Raw genomic sequence first — 27,707 nt, 5'->3', positions numbered from 1 at the left:
CCATCTACCCAGTGACTCCTTCTAGGAATAGGCTATGTGAGTTTCTTTACATGAATACACCAGCCTGTATTTTGAAAGTGGAAGAGGATATTGATGTAGGTGGAAGCTGTGAACAGGTGAGTCCTTTCAACAGGTGTTGAGACAACAAACAATCTGTTTCATAAAGACTGTGCAGCTGATGGATGTAAGGACATTACATAACACGCTGAGACTACAAATCCCAAAGTCAAACATAAGATAATAAGAAAAGGATTTCATCAGCCCCTACAGAGGGATTAAATGTATCTTGCAGGGAGACGTGTCCTCTATGAGTCAATACTCATATGATGGTGATTTATTGCCTGTGGAGACTCTTGATGTCCCCTCTTTGGTAGCTACAGCGTTAATAGTCCCGGGAAGCCCCACCTCCACTACCACCTTTTATGTTAATTTCAGCGTGATCTCTGTACGGACTGGAGGGAGCCGCTGAGCGCTGAATCTGCTGCCTGCTGCTTCATGTCGATGAGGCTTTGCACAGACACAACCTGCCGCTGAATCACTGTCGGGACTTTTTTTTTTTCAGTGTGTGAACGGCGTCGTGTCTGTATAATGTCGCCGCTGAGGACGCGCAGCTGAATGTGAATCTAGAGGATCCAGCCGGTAGTTAGAGAGGAGGTGAACGCACCTTGCATCCAGCCATGGGAGGTCAGATCACCAGGAATACCTTCTACGGTAAGCACATCTGGCATCACGGGGATTTGATCCTTACAATAAATGAATCCAGTGGTTATTATTATAATAAAAGACGATGTAATGGAGCTGGAAGCGTGCGCGTGCAGCCTCGAGTCTGTGTGCATGGAAATTGTAGGCGTCCTGGTTGCCTAAAATAAATGAGAAGTGAAAGTAGCCAAGTTTTGCCACCTTCTGTAAGTCACGACTGGATCTGAATGAGAGGAAATATGAACAGGAAATCAAATTTTGATTAGCCTGACAAAATACAAAAACAACCCAGAATTGAAAGTTAATCACTCTTGCCCCTTTTTCTTCTTGAAGCCAACTCACAGTGAGTTAGAATTCAAATACATCAGACAGGAAAAACTGAACCAAGTTGCCACACAACTTTTCCCACCTGGCTTGAAACTGATACACCCACAGGCTTCATGGATGTCAGGGTGTTTGGCAAACAGTGCCACAACGTTAGTGTCTTTCTATTCTGTCGATCATGTCTCAAACAGGTGCGTTGGACCTTTATATTTATCACTTTTCACATTTCAGTTATCATTAAAATTTATTTTAGAGGCTTTCAAGCCAATTAGTAACTACAAAAAACAGATTATTGTTTGATTTCCTGACTTGTTAACAGATTATATGCATAATGTGTAGCTGTGTAGCAGTTTCTGCATACATACGTGTGTAATTAAACTTATTTACTATAATACTATTTTTTTAATAAGCCCAACACTATAAATAACTTTAAAGGCAGAGAATGAATGTAAAGTATTTTTGACTCTTTGTTCAGAAAACTTAAAGTTTCCACAATAAAAGAAATTATATATGTATGAAAGGGGGAGTTATTGATTAAATTAATTGTAGAGCTGCAACAGAAAGTCAATTAATTGAGTAGTCAAGCGCCAGAATATCACTTAGCAACTATTTTGTTAATCATTAAAAGTCATTTATGTAAGCAAAAATGCAAAATGTTTTCTGGTCCAGCTTCTTAAATGGGAGGATTTGCTACTTTCCTGTGGTTTATATGACTGTAAATTGAATATCTTTGGGTATTAGATTGTTGGTGGAACTCGGGCTGCGACTAACAATTATTTTTATTATCAGCTAATCTGTGGATTACTTTTAAGATCAATTGATGAGTCGTTTAGTCTATTAAATGTCAAAAAATGCTCATCAGACCAAAGTGACATCTCCACTTTGCTTCTTTTCTCCAACCAAGACTCCAAAACCCAAAGACTCTTCATTAACTGCAATAAAATGACAAAGTAAAGCAGAATATTTTCAGATTTAAGAAGCTGAAACCAGCAAATGTTTTATATTTTTGCTTGAAAAAATGCTGAAATAATTATTTGATCATCAAAATACTTGGCGATGAATTCTCTTTTGATTAACTAGTCAATTAATCAGCTAATCGTTGCAGCTCTAGGCTGACAAAACAAGCATTATCAAGATGTCACCTTGAGCTTCAGGAAACTGTGATGGGCTGCTGTCTGAATCTATGTCAGCGATCTCATCTATAATGAAAATAACAGTTTCATTCCCCAGATGGACAGATGGAAACGTGCCAGCCAATACAGTTCTTTTCCCAATTTCACTGTCTCGGACCAGTGGTGTGAAATAACAATGTAGGTGCAGGCGGGGACACTACTAGAAATCCTTGGCCCTCTGACAAGAGCTCAGTCTGGGCCCTGAATATGTAATCCCTGTCATGTTGCAGGGCCCCTGTCCAGCTCACGGGCTCATGAATCATTCAGCGCTCCCCATTTGTCAAACCGACATGATTGTATTACCGAAGTTTAGGTTATCACAGTGTGACGTCAGCACAGAGGTCACACCATTTTTCAAGGAGGGCAATTAGTTACCTCAGCCAAGGTTCAATTTGTTTGTTTGTGAGGAGGATTACGTAAAAACTACTGGTCCAATATGCATGAAACTTGCTGGAAGGGTGTAGCAGGGGCCAAGGATGAACCCCTAAGGTTTTTTGTGGATCCGAATCATAGGGCAGATAGACAAAATATTTTTCACTTTCATAAACATTGCGAGATAGGGCATTTAGCCTTTCTAGTTATACTTGTTGAATGTGTTTAGAGTTTTGAAATGCGTACACTAGCACTGAGATTTCAAGAAACATCAAGATAAAACTTTGCTTCAGTGTCATCTCCTCATTAAGAGCATAGCTCCGAAACAAGCAGCACTCATGATTCCTTACTCAACATTATGATTCATGTTTTTTTTTGTGTGTTTTTTAAGGGAACAAAATGCCAAAATTCTCTGGTTACAGTTACTCAAAAATGGTTTTCTGTGTCCTCAATGATAGTAAGTTAAAAATCTTTGTGTTTTGGACACTTGGTTAGTCAAAACAAGACATCTAAAGACATCAGTCATATTTTTTAACCAACCTATCGATCCATTAATGAAGAAAATAATCAAAATATTACTCTAAAATGAAAATAACTATTAGTTGCAGCCCTAAAAATCACAGTAGAGATGGGACGATATTTGATTTTTTTTTGTGGATTGATAAAAATCAGTTGATCTTGCAGCCTGTTTTTTTAAGATAGTTTGATTGTGTTTCAGTAAAAAGGATGTTCACTAAAAAAGGCTGTGATGCAATAAAACCATTTGTTTCTTAACAAAATGTAAGGTATAGTGATTCCAGTATGTTTTAAGAGTTTTAAGAATATTTTACCGATTATCATGATACTATTGTGAATTATTTTGGCTACGATAATTGTGTCATGTAATATTCATATTGTCCCATGACTTACTTATGACTGAGTTAGGTCAGAGCCTGAAGGATAAAGTAATCTCTGCTTTCAGGTGAAATTTTATCAACGATCTTAAAAAAATAAAACAATTTTTCAGCAGATTTGTGCAGATGCCTGGCCCTAACAGGAACGCCCAAACTTTATCCACCCTTATAACACTTCTATCATTTACAAAGTACAATATTGCCTGCGAAGGTAATAGCTAACTGGAGAGACTATCAACTCAACGTCTTCTTTATTGGAGGATATTTTCATAATTCATAACATGTCACCAAATAGAAAATAAACAGCACTGCACAAGTAACAGGACTGGCACACTGTGATGCTTCAGGAAGATGTTTTAAACTTTCTAAGTGTTTAAGATTTATCTTTGCTTACTTTTCACTGAAACCACACAAGCTATGACATATTCACAGAAGCTAAAAGCACATACGTGCCCTTTGGCTCTTTAGGATGCTGCCTGTGAGAGGTTGTCTTGTGAGGGAGGGCCACCAAGCCTCCATACTAACGTCACACCACATTAGGGCCTCTGTTGTGGCTTCTTAGTGAGACTGAGCCTGGGGATAAAACCCAGAGTAAGAGCGTAAGAGGCCAGGTGACACTGGCCAGGGCCACTCTTTGTCTCTGCACTGTTTGTCCTTTCCAATTAATGACAGCGAAGGCAGTCACATTGTGTGCGGTGGTGCATTAAGAAACATTATCCTTCCTTAAGTTGCTCATCTGACATTCGTCATGGCACCTCTCTTTTATCACGACAGGGCTCTGGTCACTGTTTACCCTGACGTCTCCGTCAGGTCGCATGACTTTTTAAACACACTTCAACAGCCACTGTATCATCAGCACTTTTGGCTCTAACCAGCTGTCATTTACAGTAAATCAAATCTGGTAGTTTTATTTATCCATTTATTTACTTATTTGACTCTATTCATAGTTTATGGTCCCCTATGTGCTCTGAGTGCTGTAATCCTAAGATGCCCGGGAAGTGAAAATAGAAAACAGACTGGAGAATTCAATTTCACAGCAGCAGAAATGATATTAATGCAGTGGGAATGAAAGAAGATATTGGATTCTTGGTTAGATGGCGAAGCGTGAGGCCTGTTAGGTGTTGCTTCTGTTTTTCAGACCTCACAGGAAACGCTCTATTCAGTCTCGGGCCTGGTCGTCGATGGAGTACAATACAGTCCTGCTTTGTTTTCCCGAAGACATCACGTCTGTCATGACATCATGGATGCAATATGGTTGAAGGCTTTGTTATGACTTCATTTAAGACCATTGTTGTGCACAGAGCACAATTCCACATTGTTCTGCAGCGACAAGAGCATGCAAGGAGCTTAACAAATACACTGTACTGAGCCCAGAACACTTGGCAGAGCCTCTCTGATTGTGATGTGAGGGGAAGGACTCTTTATAGCTTAACCTCAACAAGTTAGAAGTTTTAACATCCCTCATACTAGAGCTGTCGTGGTGAAGGAACTTCCCCTGTGGTGATTAAGGGTGGCTCAACAGCAACAGATGTACTATTACTGCCATTTTTTATTTTTGAAATTACTTCATTTATCCTGATTTTAGTGCTTTGTAAATAAGCTTTTTTTTAATTATAAAGATGACACAGCTAAGATGCTTTGATCGCAACTTTACAGAATATACATAGAGGTAAAAATGTTGGTTCTGGATTAAGGAAAGGCTGAAGAACGTAGGGAGAGACGACACACCCGCCAGTCGATATGGGTTCAGTGTTGATTTATCCTCCATTGTTGCTGTTGTTCAGCAATGTAACATTTGATCTTTGTGGGATTTGTCCTGTCCCTTCTTCACTGTGATTGGATGGCTGGGTAAAAAGTGACAGTGACAAGCAGCTGCAGCATTTTACCCAAAGTTGATTATTTTTCAACTGTCTCCGACGAGATAGAAACGGCAAACCTGCAGCGATCAGCGCAATAAAAGGCGCTCAGTGCCTCATTATGCTGCTGCCATTTGTAGCACAGAGTAAATACGCAACACTCCCATGAAAAAAAGAAACTTGAACAGAGCAGTTGTTTGTCATCCTCTGTGATTTGCTTGTCAATATCGTAGTATTGCAATATTGTGATTATTTCAACAGCCCCACCTCAAACCTCTCTCTCTGCCCTTAAATCAGAGCAGCAGTGACATTATAACAGACCTGGACTCAGAGGTCAACTGATTAGTCTTTGCCAATCATGTCAGTGTTGATTGATTTGTCTTCAGGGTTCATTATAGACCTCTTGACCCTCCAAGGTCCCTCAAAGGAGAGCAGGAATAGCCGTCTTTCAGCAGTAGCTCGTATAGTCCTCTTCTCTCACTGACGAACACAAGGAGCTCCTACACAAATTTAGTCTTCCAAATTTAGGTGTGAAATTACAAGCAGTTCTCAAGGACGATGAAGTGTTAATTAGGCCTGAATTATTTATTTGGCTTGCAGTCTTGCCACGTTGGCTGGAATTTGTGGTACTTTCAGACCTTTAAATGTCACTGTAGAGAAGACTAAGGTATTGCAGTGCAGCAAACTGTATGAATCAACATGTTATTGATCAACTTTAAATAATCTTGCCTTATGTTTAATAAGAGCCAAGTGTCTGTGAGAAAATGCCTCAACACCACAGTGACCTTGGCGTTGTGCTTTGAAGAGTGGAGAGAGTTGGTCTTTATGAAAGGGAGTGTGTGAAATCAGGCTCATGATGACACTGAGGAAACTCTTTATCAGTCCCAAAAAGACAGATGTGATTTGAAAAAAAAAAAGATGTTTTGCTCTATTATGAGGTAACTGTAAGTGGGAGCAGGCATGATTCACACATGTTCACATGGGAAAATTGTTAAAAACTCTGCTGCGTATTATGAGTCAGATGTTCTCCTTTGGGTCTGCTCTTATTTTGCTACTTCCTCTGTCCGGCAAAACATAATAATTGTTACTAGATCGCATTTAGTAGCAGTGTCTTTCTGATAAAGCAGGTAGTGTGACTCTCAGGCATGAATGTTGTTGATATGTACTCATCAAAACATGAGCCACAACTGGAAATCACATGTAACAGCCATGCCTCGCTATTTTAGGGGTAGCTCTGAATGTGCTGTACCAGCCAGTTGGACATGTACACATGGATGGATTGCTGAACGGGCCTACTGGGCACAGGCCCAGGGGCCCAAAGTGTCAGGGGCCCCATGGCCTTCACCTGTAAGATTTCACTCAAATTAACACATACTGACCAGGAAGAGGCTCAAAATGACCACAAAGAGATGCAAAGGAACTATAAAGGGACACAAAATAACTACAAAAATGGGCCAAACAGCCACAGAGAGACAAAAAAACAACTACAAAGAGACATAAAACAACCACAAGGAGACACAAAATGACTGCAAAGTGACACAAAACAACCAAAAACACATAGAATTACCTCAATAAGACACAAAATGACCTCAAAGAGATATAAAATGACCTTGAAGAGGTGCAAACAACAACAAAAACACATCGAACAGCCCCAAGTGGACACAAAATAACCACAAAGGCAAACATAAACCACAAAAAGATGCATATTGACTACAAAGAGATGCAAGACGACTAAAAGGAGACAAAAAACAACCACAAGGAGACACATAATGACAACAAAGCAACACAAAGTGACTAAAAAAGACACAAAATGACCGTAGTAACACTCAACTTACCTCAAAAAGATGCAAAACGACTAAAAAAAGACCAAAAACAACCACAAGAAGATATAAAACATCCAAAAGAAGACACACAATATCTACAAAGCAACACAAAACAACTTAAAAAGAAATAAATATTACATTAAAGAGACATAAAATTAACTCAATTTGACACAAATTTACCTCAAAGAGGTGCAAACAACCACAAGTAGACACAAGATGACCACATAGACACACAAAACCACAAAAAGATGCATATCCATTACAAAGAGACGTGAAACAGCTCAAGAAAGACAAAGAAACAACTACAAGGAGACATAAAACTACTCAAAGAAGACACACATTGACTACAAAGCTACATTAAATGACTAAAAAAGACATAAAATTACCTCAAAGGGATGCAAACAGCCACAAAAAGACACAAAACAAGCACAAGTGGACATAAAATGACCACCAAGACACAAAAACAACAAAAATATGCATATCCACTACTAAGAGATGCAAAACGACTCAAAAAAGACAAAAGACAACCACAAGGAGACATCAAACTACAAAAAGAAGACACACATTGACTATAAAGCAACACAAAGAAACTTAAAAAGAACTAAATATTACATCTGAGACACAAAATTACCTCAATTTGACACAAATTTACCTCAAAGCGGTGCAAACGGCTACAGAAAGACACAAAACAATCACAAGTGGACATAAGATGACCACTGAGTCACACAAAACCACAAAAAGATGCATATCAACTATAAAAAGATGGAAAACGACTACAGAGAGACATAAAACAACAAAAAGAAGACACAAAACGACTTTGAAGCAACACAAAACAACTAAACAACAAACAAAATTATGTCAAAAAGATATAAAATTATCTCAGAGAGTTACAAAAAGACAAAAAAAAAAACAACCACAAGCAAACACAAAATGACACACAAAACCACAAAAAGATGCGTAATGATGACAAAGAGATTCAAAAAACCTGCCACTGAGTCTTGCTCCTAAGTAGGAAAGGTGGTGGGCCCTTTGCCCTGTGCCCAGAGGCCCATTGTTTCATACTCCACCCGTGGTATACAGCCAGAACTCTTGTAAGATCCAAAAAGCTTGTTTTGTGCTGAATCAGCTGTTTGAGATGATGTTAGAGCACCTTAAATGTTAGCTAATCATCACAGTTTATCCTCCTTTGCCCGCTCTGTTTCCTGCAAATGTGTTCCAGCATGGTGATAAACTGTTAAAACACAAACTGGTTTAAATCTGGCAAGATGTGGAAAAACAAAAAGTTATTAGTGTTACCACAACCTGCCATTTACTGAAATTAGAGGATTTTGCATGCTCTTCTCACAGATCCTTTGTTCTCTTTAATTACGTAACCACAGAAGCTGCTTTGTCCTTGTTTTTTTTTGCCTTCCAAGGACATGTTTGCATGTAATTTACCTTGCACTTTGTTCTCTCATGTCTGCAGCAGGTGTGGCGGAAAACAGAGCCTGAGTATTACATTATTTTAATGCACTTTTACTTAATTGGATGTTACAAGAGTAGGTGAGATATGTGAGGAGGAATTAGATGTGACAGCAGGTCACAACCTGGAGTCTACTTCATGATGACGGTATTCAAAGTGAAGCCTGTGGCGGCGCAGACTAATCTAATATTCTAATCTAATCTAAAATTTGGGTGTTTTACTGTAAATTGTTCCCCAGGATGAATTTGCTAATTTAATGTATTTTGGGTCAAACTGAGCAACTACTTTTCTGTCTCCACGTAGATTCTCTGAACGGGCCATTTCCCACCACGTCTCACAGATGCCACCACAAGCCCAAACGATGCCTGCCCATTCAGCCGTGTGGAAGCTTGTCCTCGTTCCCTCTGCTCTTCCACCCCAGCACCAAGGGCTCGCAGATTGTCATGGACATGTCCCAGAGGACCGTCAAGAGACAGGCCAGCTTCTGTAACGCCATCACCTTCAGCAACCGACCGACCGCTGTGTATGAGCAAGTTCGACTGAAGGTAAAAGAGCACACTAGCTGTGTCCCAGTTGTATCGTATAGTATATGCCCTGACCGTGTTTTGATGCACAAGCTGTAAACAGTGGGGAAATGACAGTAGGATGGATCCCAACATGCTCAGCTATAATTAAAATCAATAGATTCCTGAGTGGGGTATTGATGGAAACTATAAGGACATGATGTAAAACATAAATGTAGGATGGAAACAAGCACAACGGCTACGATGACACCATGACAAATTAAAAATGAACTAAAAACACATATTTTTCTTAAATATCAGGGACTGGTTTTACCAAATTTCCAACATGAAAGCTGCAAATTGTGACATGAGATCATTTCCTCTTCCTCGTTTGATGTTTCAATAATCAAAACAAGCATCATACTTGATGCATTAGCATGTATCTTCAATGTGAAACATGACACTGCCACCATTTGTGACCTGTGATGAAACAAGCCTGTGGATTGCAACACGACCAACATGAGTCATCCCAGTTGCTCCCATCATTTCCTGTAAAAAACAGTACAAAACAAAACAGTTCTCCAGTTTCCTGGATACCACTCCCAAGATACTGCACTATTAAAATTAGTACATTCTGTATTTCCGTATTATTGGTATGTACAGTAGAGTGGTGAGAAATTAAGATAAAGACCTCTTTCTCATCCTCGCCTTCATTTCCTCTCAGTGTTTTTGTTTTTCTTCTCCCTCCCTCCCCGTCGCTCTCTTCCTCTCTCCTTATCCCCCTTCTTTGCACTCCTGTTTTGATTTTCTCCCTTTTCTCTCCCTGCTCTTGTGTGGGCCAAAGCGGCAGCAGCTTAGAACAAGTTTCCACTTCACCTATCAGGCCATCTATGTCTCGAAAGTGAGAGAGCAGGGCAAGCATTGCCATGTGAGGAATACTGTTATCTGGCACGGTAAATGCAAAGTAAATAGAGGTTCGAAATAAGACAAAAATCGTTTGCAGGTGATAAACATACCAAGGTAACTATTCTTAGGTGGTTGAAACAGTTTTTTCTTGCCACGCAGGAAGCTGGGTGCTATTTATATGTTACCTTTATTCTACCAAGAAGTCCTCACTGAGATAAAATAATCTCCTTTACAAGAAAGACCTGGCCAAGGCAGCAGCTGTAGAAACTCAGGATGAAATGTTATTCATCCTTAATGCTTCGTCCAGCACCATCACGTCAAAATATAATGATGAAATACCTGCTAATCTAATGACATGCTCATTAGGGGTGGAAATCACTAGAGGCTCCACGATACAATATGATCACGATACAACAGTATTGCGATTTTAAACGTGTTGCGATATGCTGGGTATCGTGATAAAATATATTGTGAAATATTGCGATTCATTACCTTTTTTCAACTGTAAATGAAAATTAAATCTGATCATCTCACTTCAATCATTTTATTTGCAGCTAAATGTATCTAGTAAATTGTAAAGGCAATTGATTATATTATTCTAGTAGCTACCTAAAGTTTAATTTGTATTTGCACTATTAATAATGTTTGTAATGAAAAAATCGATGCTTGGCGCTGTGTGACGATACGATATTGCCACACAAAAAACATTGCGATACTTTGCTGTATCGATTTTTCCCCCACCCCTAATTCCCATCAGCCTCAGCTGTACCTTGTGTTTATTGCTAATTAGCTAATGTTAGCATGCTAACACACCAAAATAGAATAATGAACATTGTAATCATTTATTACACCTGCTAACCATCAGCATGTCAGCACTGTCTTCATGAATCTAAAACATTTCCTCCTCAGATCACTAAAAAGCAGTGTTGCTGGAGCGGCGCTCTGCGTCTTGGTTTCACATCCAAAGACCCGTCAAGGATCAACCCAGACACCTTGCCCAAGTACGCCTGCCCCGACCTGGTCTCCCAGAGCGGCTTCTGGGCAAAAGCCCTGCCCGAGGAGCTCTCCAACGAGGGAAATGTCATCGCGTTCTGGGTGGATAAGAAAGGCCGGGTGTTTTACCGCATCAACGACTCCAGCCCAATGCTGTTCTTCAGCGGGGTGCAGGTCTCTGAGCCTCTGTGGGCTCTCATAGACGTCTACGGCCTCACCAGGGGGGTCCAGCTGCTAGGTCAGTCGTTCATGCAGAACCAAGTTCTTTCTGAGACATTATGGCTCTTTCTGATTTGTGAAGTGTGTGCACTGTAGTTTCTTTTTAAAGCAATGTTAGCTGTGCATGCTGGGGAGGGCAATGTCAGTCTGTCAGTCAGTCGGTCCAGACTGAAATATCTCATCAAATAGAAGATGGATTTCCATGAGATTTGGTACAGAGGATAAATCCAAATGACTTTAGTGATCCTAGTGATTTATATATGTCCAATACTTTGCTTTATGCCTGCAAATACCTGCAAATCTAAAGACATTCCCATCAGCCTCAGCTGGACTTTGTGTTCATGTTTATGCTAAGATAAGATGATAAACATGGTATGAATTATACTGCTAAGCAAAGCTGTGCCTAAGTACAACCTCGCAGACCTCACAGAGTCTTGTTACAATAATGCTTTACCACTGGAAACCATTCTGCGTGTGATGTTTTCTTACGCAGTGTTAGTGGTTAAAAGGTGATGTTACATACAGCTGCTCCACTTTTCCCACTCCCACCAAATAGCTCAGTGGAAAAAGATGGTGGGAGATTAGGAAGATTGTATAGTTACCACGGTCGTTAGTATCAAAGAAATTTCCCTGAAGGGGGGATTTCTGAAATCCATTCTAACAAGTTCTCTGTGCTGTTTAAAGGGTCATTACATCAAAGAAATTAAGAGCAAACAGGTCCTCCCCGATCATTAACAGCAGCTTTGCACCGCACTGAATCATCTGAAGTATGTCTGGATCGTAGATTGAGATGCATTATGAAACACATCATGCATCAAAAACAGCTGTCTCCAATTTTTCAAAACAATACAAAACTATGCAAAATAGATAAATAGGAATCCTTGCGGACGCCTCACTACTTATTTATAACCATTTCCAAGAATTGCGCTGCCTCTCTCCAAAGAATCGAGGCTGTCAGCGCCGTTAATAAAAATAGAAGAGGCTCCCATATTGTGTAGATAGTGCCATTTAACCTCATTTCTCGCGGTGTGGTTGACAGCGAGAAGCGTGCTATCTCGTGATGGGCTGTTTGGTATCCAGCGCCAGAGTGCCACTATCTGGGGTTCACTGGCCTCATGGTGCTGACCAGCACACAGCTCTTGTCGGAGAACAAGAGGAGTGTGTTGGTCATCCCAAGAGGACAGACAAAGAGGAGGGATGATGTCAGGTAATGACATGTCTGGGGTGTTTTTTTCCGAGACAATCAAACCAGAGGAATGTCTCACTCTGTGGATCCAAGTCTGAATTCAACTTCAGTCAACCCTAACGCAGAGTTATATGTTCAAATGAGCAGCCTTTTCACCAAATAGTGTGGTATAAAACAATTAAAATCAAGATTTCTTGCAGTGTATAGTCGTAATTCATGTATTTTTTTCCTTGTGAATGAGGCCAGCAGCTCTAAATCCCTCTGTTTTCTACTTCAGTTTTCCCACATCGATCACCTTTATCTCCACATTGATGGCTTAAACCGAAAAGCCTCGGCCCTCAGTCAGCTGAAGGATCACTTGGCTATCAGCTTTCCTCTATAGCCCGAGAGCGTCACTACTGGAGAGCATGGTATATCTCAAAGGCCCGGTATTGTCTCGGCACTTGGCTGCAGTTCAGCAAACACTTTAGTCTCTGAAATATGGGCGGACACATCAAAGTCTGGTGTTGTGAACTGGCACATGTGCGAATTTTCCTTCAACAGAAGGGCGCATTTTGATTCTTAATGATGCTTACACTTGGGTCTGAAATTAATGCTGCACCAGCTGATAAATTGAGCCAAATTTCACCTGTTGTGGGCTTGTTATCACACAATCTGTCCAGGTGGGAGTTACAGATCTGCTGCAGTTGTTTTTTTACAGGAGACAAATGGAGCGTGGAGCTGTGAATGAGCTCTATGGAGTGTAGAGAATGGCTGGGTTAGGTGACCTTGATTTGGCTTTTGAGATGAATGTGAAAGACAGTGAAAGTATGAGAGAAAATAAGTTGTGATAAACCTGTTGACTTAAGTGATATAGATCGTCGTGTCAGTGGGGTAATGTGTTTAAAGAGCTTTAGGTTTATTAAAAGGGCACTCCACCAATTGTACACATAAAGATCAGCTTACTTGTCACTGAGAGTGCTACTCAGTCTGCAAGGCAGTTGTATAGTGTCTTTTGTGGCTCTGAAGAGAGCTATTTAAGAGTACTTCATCGATTTAGCATTGCACCCATGTAACTGTCAGGTTCATGAAGGACAGTTTGAAAAAATAAGGATTGAAATCATTGTAGCAAAACCAGAGATATCGTCTTCTTTATTCCAAGCATTCTTCTTCCTTGTCAAAACCTGGCGCCTGCTTTACCCACAATCCAACTCATCCACTGACAGTTCAGTTGGAGATTCAGTTTGGTCATATTTGTGGCAGCTAATGTATCTTGAGTCGCTAGCTTCAAGCAGAGGTGATTAGCGGGCTACAGAGGCCTGGTAGCGCATTTCTTTCTTACCCTACACATCCTGATTTTTTCTTTCATTTTTAATCTTGTTTTCAGGCACATCTGATACTGACTCAAGTAACATCACAGCAGGCAATTTATTGGATTTCATGCAGCTTTTTCTCACATATGCAGTGGTAGCAAGACCTGTGAACAGATTTGTATGTGTAAAATTGGTGGAGTTCACCTGTAAAGTCTGAGAAAATAACCTTAAAGATGTCATCATGGTTATGTCAACTTTGACTTGAGGTTTCAATTTCTGCAATAAAGGTTGTGCTACAAACTGGAGATGTGGTGTTTGACCATAGCCTGTATAAAAATAATGGACATAGCTAGCGTGATGTCACCGATTTATTTGTGTACTCCCTTTTGAAGGCTTGAGTTTGGCATTTCAGCCGTTGCCATCTTGGTTTTTATTTGGAGACAAACGTGACCATATTTGGACTAAAGGGTAGAGTTGTGGAGGAGTGAGGGGTGGCTTTGACTCATAAACTGTAGCAACACCTCGCAGACAGCCTCTCACTCGAGCAGTCCTGCCACTAAAAATGCATAACTCTTAAGTCTTAATAAAATGTAAATGATAGGGTTATATAAAAATTCAGCCCCTGTACATTTGTCATGATCGGGTAAAATAGCTATGGAGACCAAAACTGTTTTTTTGTACCAGGCTGTGAACATGTTTATTTCTGCTATGAAGTTGGGAATTTTAACATGTGAGTCTATGGGGACTGACTTGCTTTTGGAGCCAGCGTCAAGTGGCCATTTGAGGAACTGCAGTTTTTGGCACCTCAGGGTTGCTTCATTTTTTAGGCTGCCGTTTAACAGATAAGGCATTTACCAGGAAGGAAGGGTCCTAATTAAAGACTGTATTAAGTTGAATCAAGCAGATTGTCTTGCTTTGGTCCAAGTGAGGGACTACTTTTGTTATGAAATTGCATAATTGCCTAGAGTTGGTTCATGTTCTCATGGCAGCATTTACAAGCGGACCAGATCAAATGCCTTGTGTGAGAAAGCTGCTCTTGATTGGTCAGAATTTCCATGCGGGAAAAATCCAGGAAGTAAACAAAACGCTGAAGAAGAGTACACTTGCAAGATAAATGTGACACTTTCTAATGTCACAATGGAGGGACAACTACGCAGGTTGATTTTAGCGCTGCTCATCGTGGACTATATTGCTGTCATTGTTCATTTTAGTCAAACCATACAGTTTGAAAACGAGGCGCGGCTCCAACTAGAAAACAATGTTTTGATGCATTGGATGTGCTGAATGTGCATATTAAGGCAGTACAGGAGGAGGTGCACATTAATAATCCTCCAGGACTGTAACATGCTCATGTTTAACCCAAACAATGTGTCATGTGACTGCAGTTGGTTCAGATCAAGGTTGGAACACGTTCTCACCACAAACGAACTACACCAGAGTTCGTATGTAACCGGACCGAGACCACCTCTTCAAGAAGGTCTCGGTCCGTTTTATTTGGTGTACACCCGGGTGCGATTGATGTGTTCACACCTGCCCAAATGAACTGCACTTAGGGGGCAAACGAACTTGAGTTCGATTGAACTGAACCAAACTGGACAGGTGTGAAAGCACCCTAAAAGTCAGGGTATCAGAATATCTGCTGCTTTGATTTTGACCTTTTGTCTTTCTTCATTTGTGAGATGAAAGCTTAATCACTGGATTTCTTCTTTGAGCTTATGTTAAGAAAATAAATATATATATGAGTAGTGAAAACAGACCTCAACTTCCCCAAAACCTTAAACCACTGTTTCTCTAAACTGAACCATTCTTGTGACCTCATTCCCCGGCTGACATCGGCCGTCAGCTCAGACCAATCAGCCATCACTCTCTCTTATTTTAAGAACCATGTAGTGAGCATAACTGTATGTGATCACATCCTTTCTGTGAATAGCTTCCTCGCCTTTAATATTTCATGGATTAATTATGAAAGTGTCCCTGCTCGCATGTCGGCACACATTACCTCAAGTGTCACACTTTTTCTGCGGGGCCACCACCTGTGTATGAACATCTACTGGAGACAGCGTTACAGGCACAGTGCGTCATTGCTACTATGATCAAACCTTTTGATGGTTTGATTATTTTGCTGCGAGTAATGGTTTCTGTGATCCTTCTTGAGGTGAATTTTTCTCTAAAACCAAGCCTGTAAAATGAATTCTGAACTTGTGATGAAGTTGCATAAATCAGCTGACATTTTTGAAGATTTTTTTTTATTCAGTTGCAGTGACCTACTATGGAATTGATCCATTTTAGCAGGGCTACAATTAAAAGTCTGTTGTTGCTTTTAGCCTGTGGATAATCCGCATCAAACACTGCTGTGTCTGTTTGATCTCTCACAACCATACACACTGTATTAAAGACATTCATCAAAGCTGCTGTCCATCGCTGCCTTTTCACTTCTCTCATTGCAGCACGCTGCCAAACAGCTTTCCTGCCATCAGGTCTTATTCTGATGTTTAAGGATCTTTTCAAGAGCGGTGTTGTTTCCTCTCTGAGCTTTTATCAAGGGAGTGCAGCTCAGTAGCTAGCCACCCATGCAACGAGTCAAAGGTGATCCTGAGATCAGTGAGACAGCTTGAAAGCTGAGATGGTGTTGCATAAGAGAGGAAGCTAAATTAATCTGCTGAAATCAAACTGAGCCTCGGGGGTTGTCCTGACCAACAATGCTGCCCATGCAATTTAAGAAAGATCTCTTACATCACCACACTTGTCCTACTCACACAGCTATCAATAAAGACTAAAGTACCTTGCTTGGGTTATGTACAGAACGGCCTGTGCTACGCTGAGACACATTAGTTCTTGAAGGCACTGACAAAAGGTTTCCTCAAGTGTATGATACTGTATGTCTGAAGCAACATAACAGTTTTTAAAGCACAGTATGTCAGCTGGATTTTCACAAGTCTCTATTTACTGTATTTCTGATTATGCACTATTATAAGAAACCTGGCTTTGGATACAAGTTTATAAAATAAAATCACTGTTTCCAACAGATATTTTAAATGTTAAGTTTGAAAGTTTGCTCTTCAACTTTTCCGCTTTTGAGTTTTATCTAGTTTGTTGTAGAAGCTCCAGAAATCAGGTCACAAATAACTTGCAAGTGTTTTCAGTGTTATTTCCCCAAAGCGAGACACATATGGGAATGCTATAGCTTTCTGCAGTCAAGAAAGTTCCCTTTACACATGTACGGCTGCAGTCTTACCAGAACGTGTTTGTTTATGGGACGACTCCCGAGAGACCACACAGCATCCACCGTTTTGTACAGGTATGATGGATTCCTTCCAAGTTAGATAAGCAGAGCGAGTCAAAGGCATCTTTTGATGGATGCAAGATGCTCTACTGGGGGTTTGTTTACTCGAGGTAGATGAGTCACTTAATCACTGACAGACTGGTAGTGATCCGTGAGACCGGCGTCAGCTAACATCATCTGCAACCTGTCTCTCTAGTCATTAGAGAAGAATCCAAAATGGCTGCCAGACTGTCAAGAGGCTGCATACATCTCAGGTGATTAAGAGGAGGGTGTTGACATCAATCATGTCTGTACATGGCATTGCGATGCATTAGGCCTGTAGTGCATCTTGGTGGGGAAAACCTTGTGCTGTATGCTTTTCATGCTCAGTGACACCCTGAGAGACATCACTAATGTTAACACCTCAGGGGACAGAGGGAGCGGCTGTGAAGGAGGGACCCAGTGTTTGAATACAGTTTAGATCCTGGCTTTATGGATGCCTTTCATTGGTTTATATCAACAAAAATAGGATGGATATCAATGAAATCTTACGCAACCATTCACAGTCTCCAGAGCTTGAATTCACAAGACTTTATTTGTTCCCGTACTTTTCATCTAGCGGCACCAGCAGGTCAGATTTTTCGCTAATCCTGTGAAATCTCTCAACAACTACATACACCAAATATTGTCAAGACATTCATGTTTCCCAGATTATGATTATTGTGATGTTTTCTATAGCGCCACCCCATGGTTTTGTGTGAAACATCTCAACAACTATGGCATAGATTTCCACCATTAGCTCAGAATTAAAATTTTTGAGTACCTTGGTGTGACCAAATACCTCCAGAACCAATGACATTCCCGTTAGGCATGTCATGACTACGTCATGGACTAATCAAGGTCAGCAAAAATTATCAAAAGCATGTCCGTATGTCATACAATACTGCCGATGTTGTGTTAATATGCGCATTTGTGTACATAAGAATGTCACTGACATTTTAGCCAAGATGATGCCAAACTGAACCGCAGGGTTTTTACTACTCTCATAAGACGTGGGTGCAGCGCCCCAAGCTGAATGAACAGAAAATAAGTAAACTGAGATATTTATTTATGTTTTATTTTATTTTCCACACTCCAGTTCCAATTTCTGAATATTACTAAGGAGTAAAAGTTCATTCCTCTTTGAAGGGTGTACTGGCATCCTTATGCTATTATATTATCATTACATCAGTGACATGAAATGATCTGAAAATTACAATGACAACGTTTATCACAATAATTTGTGGGACAATATATCGTCCACCACAGGTAGTTATCATGCCTATTTCTCATTAGCTTAAGCTGTAGGCTACTTTGTGTTTAGTGCCATTTAGCAAATGTTAGCAGGCTAACATGCTAAACTTAGATGGTGAACGTGGTAAATGTTGCACCACAGCTTAAGCATTAGTGCCGCAACTAATGATCATGTTCATTATCAATTAATCTTTTGATTATTTTGTCATTTAATCAATTCATTGTTTAGAGATTAGTGAAAAAATGACCATGATAATTTTCTTAACCCTAAGATAATGAAATATTTCAATTTGAAATACGATAAAGAAAAGCAGTGTCATCTCACAGTTTACAGGCTGGTTCTGGAGAAAATTTGGCATTTTGTCCTTGAAAATCAGTTACACAATGCAGTTGATTGTTTAATTAATCTGTTTGACAGAAAAACAACGTAATGTTTCAGCTATAATGGTGCATGTTAGCGCTGTCATTGTGAGCATGTTGCTGACATTTGCATTTAGCTCAAGTACAGCCTCACAGAGCTGCCAGCATGGCTGTAGACTCTTGGGTCTCATTTATGCTCAACTTTAGATACATATACAGACACAGATGGAGCCTTCTGTTCATAGTCTTCTTTCGTTTTGTCCGTATTTGTGCACGTTTTCTGAAAGCTTATAGATACGGATGCAACAGAGATACAACCGGCAGAACGGAACAAATCAGTAATAGAGTGAAAAGAGTTCTCCGTCCACATGTCACAATGTATTTAATGGCCTTACAGTTCACGGCTATCCATGTCTCTGTTAAAAGGTAGGCCTACTTTACAACAACCTCCTCCACCATCCTCTTGTTTGTTGTCTGAAACTTTTGACTCTGCCCTCTCATGCCATCTTTTGGCTGTATCTATGTCATCATAAAGGACACGTGGAAGTATGAGGGCAGTGACTTTTGCAGCGTTTGAAGCTGAGGTATTTATTTTCGTACATAAAGGGAGTATAAATGGGCTCTTAGTCTTGTTTAAAGTCATTGGTGCACATTTGTGATATTTCACCGTTTATGTCTATTTATTTGAGGGTCCTCTGCCGTAAGATTTCAGCCACAAACATTCTGGTGATTTTATTTGGACCAATTTTTGCATTTTCTGCATCAGTTTATTGTAAATGTCTTTAATTTTGTCAAATGAATGCCCTCTGCCACTTTAATGTTTTCATTTTGTTCTAAATGTCGAGGGAGACGTGCCCCCTGTGTCCCCCCTGAAATCTACACCTACCTTGAAAACCATTGTACACTCTTACTATCATGGGAAATTGGAGTTAATTTGATTTAAATCCAAACCTGTCCGTTAGCAGTTAAAGATCGCTGTACCTTTGACTCATACCTGTTTTGTCAACAGATAAAGAGATGGCGTGTAAATGCTGAAAAGCTCTGCACTGCACAAACATGTTGAAGTCTGAACCTGATTGTGCTGTACTTTCCTTTCTTTGTGTCTATTTTTGTCTGTGTTCTCTCACTGCGCCCAACACTCACGCTCACTTGCTACAGATCTCACTTATTGTTTCACTTGTCAACATAGATTATGTGGAGTTTCACAGGTTTTGATTTGTGGATGAAATGGTTTTAAATATAGAGAGGTGAGATAGGTGCAACCTGACACAAGTGGCCAGAAATACAGCGGACTGCAGGGTCAGCCTGCTAACAATGCAGGTTGCAGGGTGGGAAAAAAGTGGGCTGTAAAAAACAACAAGTACAAGTAAAAGTTTAAATTTATGTTTAATGATGTTTATCACACTGTGAAGGTGTGGTCTTTACCTGTTTCTACAGGCCTTCATAGAAGAGCTGAGCTACACTGTTTTGTTAATTTTGATTGATGAAGACACACGATCGGCCCGAAGGCTCCGATTACCCCGAAGTCCTGCAAATCAATGTTGTACTAATACGTTTGATTTCTGGTCTGCTGCTTACAGCCAAATCCTCCAAATACAATAACTGGAAATTCAGCATGGTAATAACAATATGCAAAGTCATCTGTCAAAAGTCAGTTTCCAGCCAAAGGCAAACAGCAGACAGTGAGGGAGAAAGGCAAAGAGGGATGTTAAATGTCTCCACATTATAAACATTTAGTAATTTCCTTGAGCTGAATTCTTTTGGCAGAATTAGACTAAAATCATGAATCATACTTACAGCCTGTCGCTGTTTTTTTCTCTGCTGCTCTCTCTGTATGCTGATCACACCAATAAATCATATGAAAAGTGATCTGTTTTTTGTTTTTTGTTTTTCCAAGGGGCCGGACATTTAAACCTGATTACAGTCGCATTAAGATTTTGCAAGACTATGGACGCTGTCCCAAGTTCTCCTCTTTTGGAAATTACTGAAGCCTGCAACTTATGTTCAGGTCAGGAGAACCAGCTAGATCCATGTTGATGCCTTTTTTGGGTAGAAATCGTAAGGCTGGAAATGATTGCAGTCCAGAGCTGTGGTAACCTTGTCCATATCTAAGTAGGTACATCGTCCCTTTTAGCTTTCCCACCATGTTTGATGCTGGAGCTGGAGCTATGCTCCTCAGCACTCAGCCAATCATAAATCCCTAATACCTTCCCAAGGGCAGCATTAGCATCGCTCTTACGTGCTAAATGTAACAATTTTTGTATCCACACTTCTTATTACTTTAACATTCATTCTGGAAGTGTACTTAAAATGCCTTTCGGGTGTCTCCTTGCATAGTGCAATGTTTTAATTGCTAAATGTGGTGTTTTCAAATTTGTAATTGCTGCTAGTAGTTTTAACTTGATTGGCATCTGCAGCTGCACACTTGGCGCTACATCCTGATAGTAGTGATACATAATTATAGTGCATGAGTCACTTTTTAATATACTAACTGCCAAAACAATAACTACAAGGATTAGAGTGTAGTATTTATACATGGTGTTGAATTACGATGCAGATAACCTAGATAACCTGAATTCCAGTGCAAAGACACTGCAGCGTACTCCCCTGTTTATTATATTTCTCTCTGGGTGAGCTTACTTACAACATGAGCAGATATTTTAAAGAAAAACACATTTTGGAGGCAGGACTTCAGCTTTGGGAGCTGAACACGGCTCGTGGATATGCAGCACAGCTATGAAAATAGAAGAAGATTTTCATCCCCAAAATTTTTAAAACATTCAGAGGAACTGATGATAGCAGTTCACCTTGCCCAAGATAATAAGCCTTCTTAATCTGCAGTACATTGGCTGTAATCAGCAAGAGAAACACGTTGGATGAAGGCAACCATGGTAACGGTGCCTCTGAGGCTGGTGTGAGTCAAGAGCAGAGCAAAGCGCCAAGAAATGGCTTGAAAAAACAAATAAGAGATTCACAGACTCTGTGAATTTGTAGAGAGAACTGTCTTTGTTATAAGAAACAAACTAAAGCCAGTATGCAAACAGTTACTGGTCCTCGTGGTGACTTGTGATTAGGTGAATGCCGACCTAAAAAAATGGAAACAACGAGTTGAAAGAAGCTAAAAACCTGAACGCCAGACCTAGTGATAATCATGTGTGTCTACATTGCTAAGAGCGACTTCTTATACTTTACACTGACCACATTTACATGCACAAAATATTGTGGTATTCAGCCCTTATTTCAATAAGAGACAATATTCCCACTAAGCTGTTTACAGCTATGCATACTGCGATTAATGTGCCCTTACATGTCGTTTATCACGTCAAAATATGGAAAAGTGGGTGTGACAGAATAGGTTTTTCTGACCGTGTGAAGACAGCCTCCCACTTCCATTCCTTCAACCACCTTCTGGAAAAGGTCGGTGTTGCGTCATTTACCAACAAATACCTGTTGATATGGAAGTCTTTATTTGTGTTTAAAAGCAGGGGTGTGTTTCTCCTGACTAGAAATGTGGGCATCTGGCCCTGCATCTCTACCTCAGCCTTGCAAACTGTTGGCGAGTTGGTTTGTGTACAACGTCTCCACAACAACGCACAGAGCTGGCTGTAAACAGGCCAGAGGCTGTGTGTCGCAAACTGCGGTGAAAACCCCAACTGAGGCGCATATTGCAAATGCACTGTATACATGTCAACAAAGGTGGATTATGACACAATGGGCTCCTGGGCCTTGACGCCTGAAAGGCCCCCCCAACCTCCCCAGGGCAGGTACAACATGCTGTTGTTTCCTCCCACACTCAACACATCTAAAGTCCTTTATATAGAATTCTTTATAATAGAAACACTCACTGGAAATGTATCATGATGGTTTCTTTCTTGTGACATCTCCAAAGTGAATGTTTAGGCCACTCTGTGGGGCTCTGTTGTTGCAAAGTTGCAAAGTTATTAACAACAACTTCACACAGAGGCTCTGGTTTAGGGGCCCCAACCGAGCCCCTGGACCCATTCAGTAAGAAACCCAATGCTCCTAAAACCAGAATAACATCAGCATATCCCACGTCTTAAATAGGAGATGCTTAATTTGGAAAAAGGCCGTCTTCATAATATCCAACAGAATACGCTGTTTACATGGCCTGAATCAAATTCGGAGTATTGTCATATTTGGAATAGTACTGGAATATTAGTGTGCATGTAAACAGAGTTCTCAGTCATTTGATTTGTCGCTTATATTAAAAAGTATAACTCACTTTGCTCAGTCCTTATGGTTTTAATGTTGTAACTAAGGCTCTTTATCCCAATTGCAAATGTTACCCTAGATCTTTTTTCCTTTTATTTCTTCTCTGCTCCGTCATTATATCTGAAGTAAAGTCGTTCTGTCAGACAGTTGGTTACAATGAAACCAGAGGCCTGGTATAAACTAAAATGTCCTTTGACCTAACATCTGCCAGCATGTACACATCAGGATTAGGGTCTATGTATTTATGCGAGCTCTGTTTCAAGTGATCTCAGTGCTTGGAATTTATTTGATTTGTTCAACCAAAATAAATGCCGCTGGACAGGCTATTGTGCCTCAGCTGGGATTTAATCGGCCCAGATGGAATCGAACAGATTTGCGGAGAAATCAAAATAGAAATCGTAATGGAGCCTGTCAGGTTTGGATCCATGGGAGCCGGGCTGTACAGGGGGAAGCCTTCGGAGAGGCAGCTAATCACTTTCAGATGACCAGAGTCAAGTCCCAGTGAAGACGTGAATGTGTTCTTGTGGATTCTGTGTGTGTTCAGCGTCCATCTGTGCAGCTTTCGTAGAGGTTGTTTTGACAAAAACAATGAGATTAATCTATAATTGGAGAAATGTGTATGAGATCAGATTGAAACTCCAAAGACACTTCATCAACCAATGGACACTCCAACACTTTGAGGACACTCAAGTCAAGTATTTGGTTAAAAAGGGGACTCAGGGCTGTGTGAAAGTGCGTGGTGTTTAATACACAGAGACACTTTAGCTAAGCTTTTAACTGGCCTCGGAAAAACTGTGCCCTTGTGACATCCCTGAAGTGCTGAAGGTCGTTTTTGCTGCTGCCGTTTGTCAACTCTATTTCCACGATCACCGTCCAAAACTCAGAAACATCTGGCACTAAACCAGAGACTCAACTTGATCTCTGAAAAACGCCACACATGTGGCTCCTGTTGCACACGGCATCTCACACACTCAAACTGTTGGACTTCTCCTTGTGTATCGATATCATAGCGCTCTTTAGCCTTTTAGCCCCCTCCTGCTTCACACTCATATACTTGTGCCATTATCTTGACCGGGATACCACTCCTTAAAAGCTCATCAATGCAGATTTTCCCGCGGTGCTCACTCTCTTTTTTTTTACTTTGATAAGTGAAAGCCCTTCCCTCTCCTTTCTGGGACAGACACACCACCCCCTCCCCTCCGCAGCCTCCTTTCTCATGACAGATGACTTCACTCACTCATTCTAGACGGAGCCCTGGATAGGCCCCCTAGGCATGCATACTTAGGGCAAATCCCCAAACACACACATGCATACACGCACACAATTGGTGCAGCTGACCTTGTATAGAGGTTGCAGCCTCACTAAAGCCCCCAGAAGCCTCCTAATCCTGTTCCACCGGGCCGAGGAATCAACTGAACCCTCCCTCATCTATTCAGTACCATGCCATTGTCTGACTGAGGGCTGTTCAAGACTAAAAAAAGGCATACCTAAAAATTGAATTGAACGATTCAGATCAAAAACTACTGTACTGTAATACAGGCAGGCCTCCCTGAAATGCATTTTTAAGATGGTGGAGCCAGGCTGTTTGTGTTGGCAGCATAAACAGGTTTTAACCGCAATACGTTAGTCGTCATTCTGGCATGTGTTTCCAGTGAAACAGGATGCCAGTTTTTCAGTTATATCCTGAACATCCCTGTTTGCCAACATCACATTTACTTTCCAGGAACTGGTTTTTCCGGATTGCGTTAAGACTTTCTGTCCCTGAAGGTTGCGACTTGTTTGAATAGGTAAACCTAAAACAGGTAGAGGGATTTTCTGCAGGTGTGCGTTTTGGCTTGGGTGTGTTCTTACTTCCACAAAGCCAAGAAAATCCCTGTAATGTTCGAGCGAGTTTCTCAGTGCTTAATAAAAAGCCATAGCCAAGAGGTCAGCCATTGACCCTGCAGAACAGTGTCAGTCTGGTATGTGTTCCTCTATTTAATCAGAGCTTTTCTCTGAGACTGAGTAGCTGGAGCTGTTCAAAGACCACTTAATTTTAAGCTATGCACTTGATCACGTCTGTATTGTTTTCGTGCCCCAAAAAAGTGGTTCAGACCTGCTATTCAAAAGTTTCAAGGACTTGAACTTAAAATTTTTGAAGTTGAATATAATCACCATTATGTTCATGGCATGGTATTGTAAAACCACTGGAGCCTTGCTAGATGTTATTAGCGTGTCACGCTAAGCTGCAGTGAATTTTCTGTGAGTGCCCGTGCTTAATTTTCTAACATAAATCAGAGGACAAAAGACAAGACGGCACTTGTCTGTGTGTGAGTGACATTTTAATGAGTGAGCAGTGAGAGGAAGAGTTGGCTTCTTATCAACAGTAATAACACTGAGTGTTTACACTCCAGCTACAAAAAGATGAAAAGATTGCTGTCTGAATATCTCAAGTCAGTGGTTCCCGGCCTATTCTTTTGTCACATGTACCTCCACAGCCCCAGATGAACCCAAGTTCCCCTTCATCCGTCACAGCCCCAATGTGTTTGTTTGAATAAACTGGATATTGTTTAATTAGTGGATCTGTCTATTTTAACCATTTATCCATTACAAGTCATTATTTAAAGCAATGGTTCCTAACTGGTGCAGCCAGGGGGTTCAGATTTTGCCTTAGTCATTAGTTCAAGGTCCACAAAGTTTATTATATTCAGTGTCATACAGAGAGACTACTCTGGCCATGTCGCCAAGCTAGTTTACTGTCTCTGTAAATTAGCTGTCCATTATTAAGTCAGCAGGGGATTTAAAAATAAAAGCATTTGTTGTACTTCAAAATAAAGTGTGTTTTTTACAAACTTGACACGTTTGTGAGTCACTTTGGTCCATACAGAATGGACCCGCGACCAACTTTTGGACTACAACCCATCAGTTGGGAACCACTGTTTTAAAGGAATACGTCACCCCACAGATGACCATTTGTATATCAATCACTAACCCCATGATAATGTTGAATTCATGAAGAAAACTTTTCTCTCATGCCTCCATGGCAAACAAAGAATCCAAAACCAGGGAAAATTCTCAATGAATTGAAGCAAAAGGGGTCCATGTATAACAGCAGCAGAACTATTAAAACATCTGTTTACAAACTATCAAGCAACTCATGCAATATGATTATAACTTTGGTGTTTTAAAGGGTTAGTTCGGATTCACCAAAGTCACACAGTAACACAAACAAACTACCAGTTGAGGCCACAGTAGACCAGCAGCTCCCATGTTCAGCGCAGTAAAATTACTGTTATGTAAACAGAGTCTGGCTTTCAAGAGAGCATGTAAGTTTCACTTTCAGTTTTAAATAGCATGTGTTTGGGAAGCACTGAGGGTACGACTGGATAAATGACACATGGGTTACATGTACACTGCATGAGTTGTGTAAGAGTTTGTGAACAGATGTTTGATGTAGTTTTACTCTCGTTAAACACGGACCCCTTTTTACCTTTTAGTCATGAAGATCTTCCTCTGTTTTTGGATTCTTTTGAGTCTGCCATGGAGACATGCAAGAAGGGTGAATAATTGATATAAAATGATCATTTGGGGGGTGAAGTATTCCTTTAACCAATTAGCCATTTTCTCTCAACCTGGTCTCACTCCGAAGTCGTTGGGCAGTGACTTGTGGGAGCCGACACTGGCAACAAAGCCGTCCTTTAATGTCAGCATGATACGTGGCTGGTCGCCATTGTAGTTTAACAGCGCTTCGCAGCGTCAAGGGGAAACGCAGTAGAACAAGAAGGAATGTTAAGGCGGTGAAAGTCTTAGTGGGGTAGGTGGGAGGGGTGGTGGATGGGTCCAACAAACACCAACTAAAGACAATGCATATAACAGGCAGAACTTGACATGCTGTCCCAGAATGTCAATGACCAATGCAGCCAGGGTACCTTGCACCTCGTATCTGGAAGTGGAAAGTCCATAACCAATCGTCGATATGTGACGAGGTCGGAGTGAGAATGTGTTGTTCCTCTAGCTAATTCAACCATGTTTAGATAGGCCTACTGTTCTGTGATCGCTTACTAATAGTTTCATAACTTTTATACCTGACTCTGTATATGGATATCTTCATTATATTATAATTTCCATATCATCAAATTGGTTGAGCTCCCAATTTTCCCACGTACACCATAGGGTTCAGGTACCCTGGTTGAATGTTGGTCTTTAAATGCTATAGAAAGTATGGATTGACTGTACCAGCCACGTCTCTGCTATGTCTGTATGTTTGTTACGAGAGCAGCTCTTAACCCCTTGTCATGCAACCACGCTGTGAATGTTGGTGTACACGCATAAACACATGTTCATCATAGGACACGGCAGATAAACATAGCGTACTGTGCGTTTCAAGCTGTGTTACCTCACCGTGTGACTCGTTGCTTTTCGTATTTGTCAGGTGTTTTATGTGTGAAATACTACCCCAGACTCCTTTGAGACCAAACCCAGGAAGAGATCATACATATTTATTTGGCTCACGTCTTTATCTTTCATTGTTTTGTCTTCTCCTATCTTCCGTACATCTTGTTTTTCTGCAATAGGTAGAAACTCCCATGTAATGTTGCTATTCTCCTCACGGCTTGTTTTGACTGCTGTGCCACTCTCAAAAAAACAGAAACTGTGAACCGCGGGAAGCCGTAACAGCAAGAATAGAAATTATCTCTTGTAGCCTAAAGTCGGCTAACTTTGCCTTGAAGATGATAAGGCTGCTAATAATAAGAGCCTCATGCTTGGTTGTGGACACTCTTGACTGAGGAAGTAATTAAGTTCAAGCAGTTTATCAGCGGCTGGCCGGAGATGTGCTGTCTTTGTGTGATAAAGAGGAGCTGGTGAGGTATGCCCTTTCT

At 40.7% G+C, this 27,707-nt stretch overlaps 1 protein-coding gene across 1 annotated transcript in view; it reads left to right on the top strand.

Annotated features, from left to right (window-relative positions):
* The first annotated feature begins 458 nt into the window (after positions 1–458).
* neurl1ab (neuralized E3 ubiquitin protein ligase 1Ab) overlaps positions 459–27,707 on the top strand; it is a 41,919-nt gene continuing 14,670 nt past the window's right edge. The window contains exons 1-3 of the mRNA XM_050071910.1: positions 459–711; positions 8,905–9,146; positions 10,920–11,241. Of these exons, the coding sequence (XP_049927867.1) occupies positions 678–711; positions 8,905–9,146; positions 10,920–11,241 (598 nt within the window). The 5' untranslated portion in view covers positions 459–677. The remainder of the gene's footprint in view (positions 712–8,904; positions 9,147–10,919; positions 11,242–27,707) is intronic.

Source organism: Epinephelus moara, chromosome 19, assembly GCF_006386435.1.
Source record: "Epinephelus moara isolate mb chromosome 19, YSFRI_EMoa_1.0, whole genome shotgun sequence".
NCBI lineage: Eukaryota > Metazoa > Chordata > Actinopteri > Perciformes > Serranidae > Epinephelus > Epinephelus moara.
Note: the sequence above shows the minus strand (reverse complement) of the source record. Positions and strands in the feature narration are given on the sequence as shown.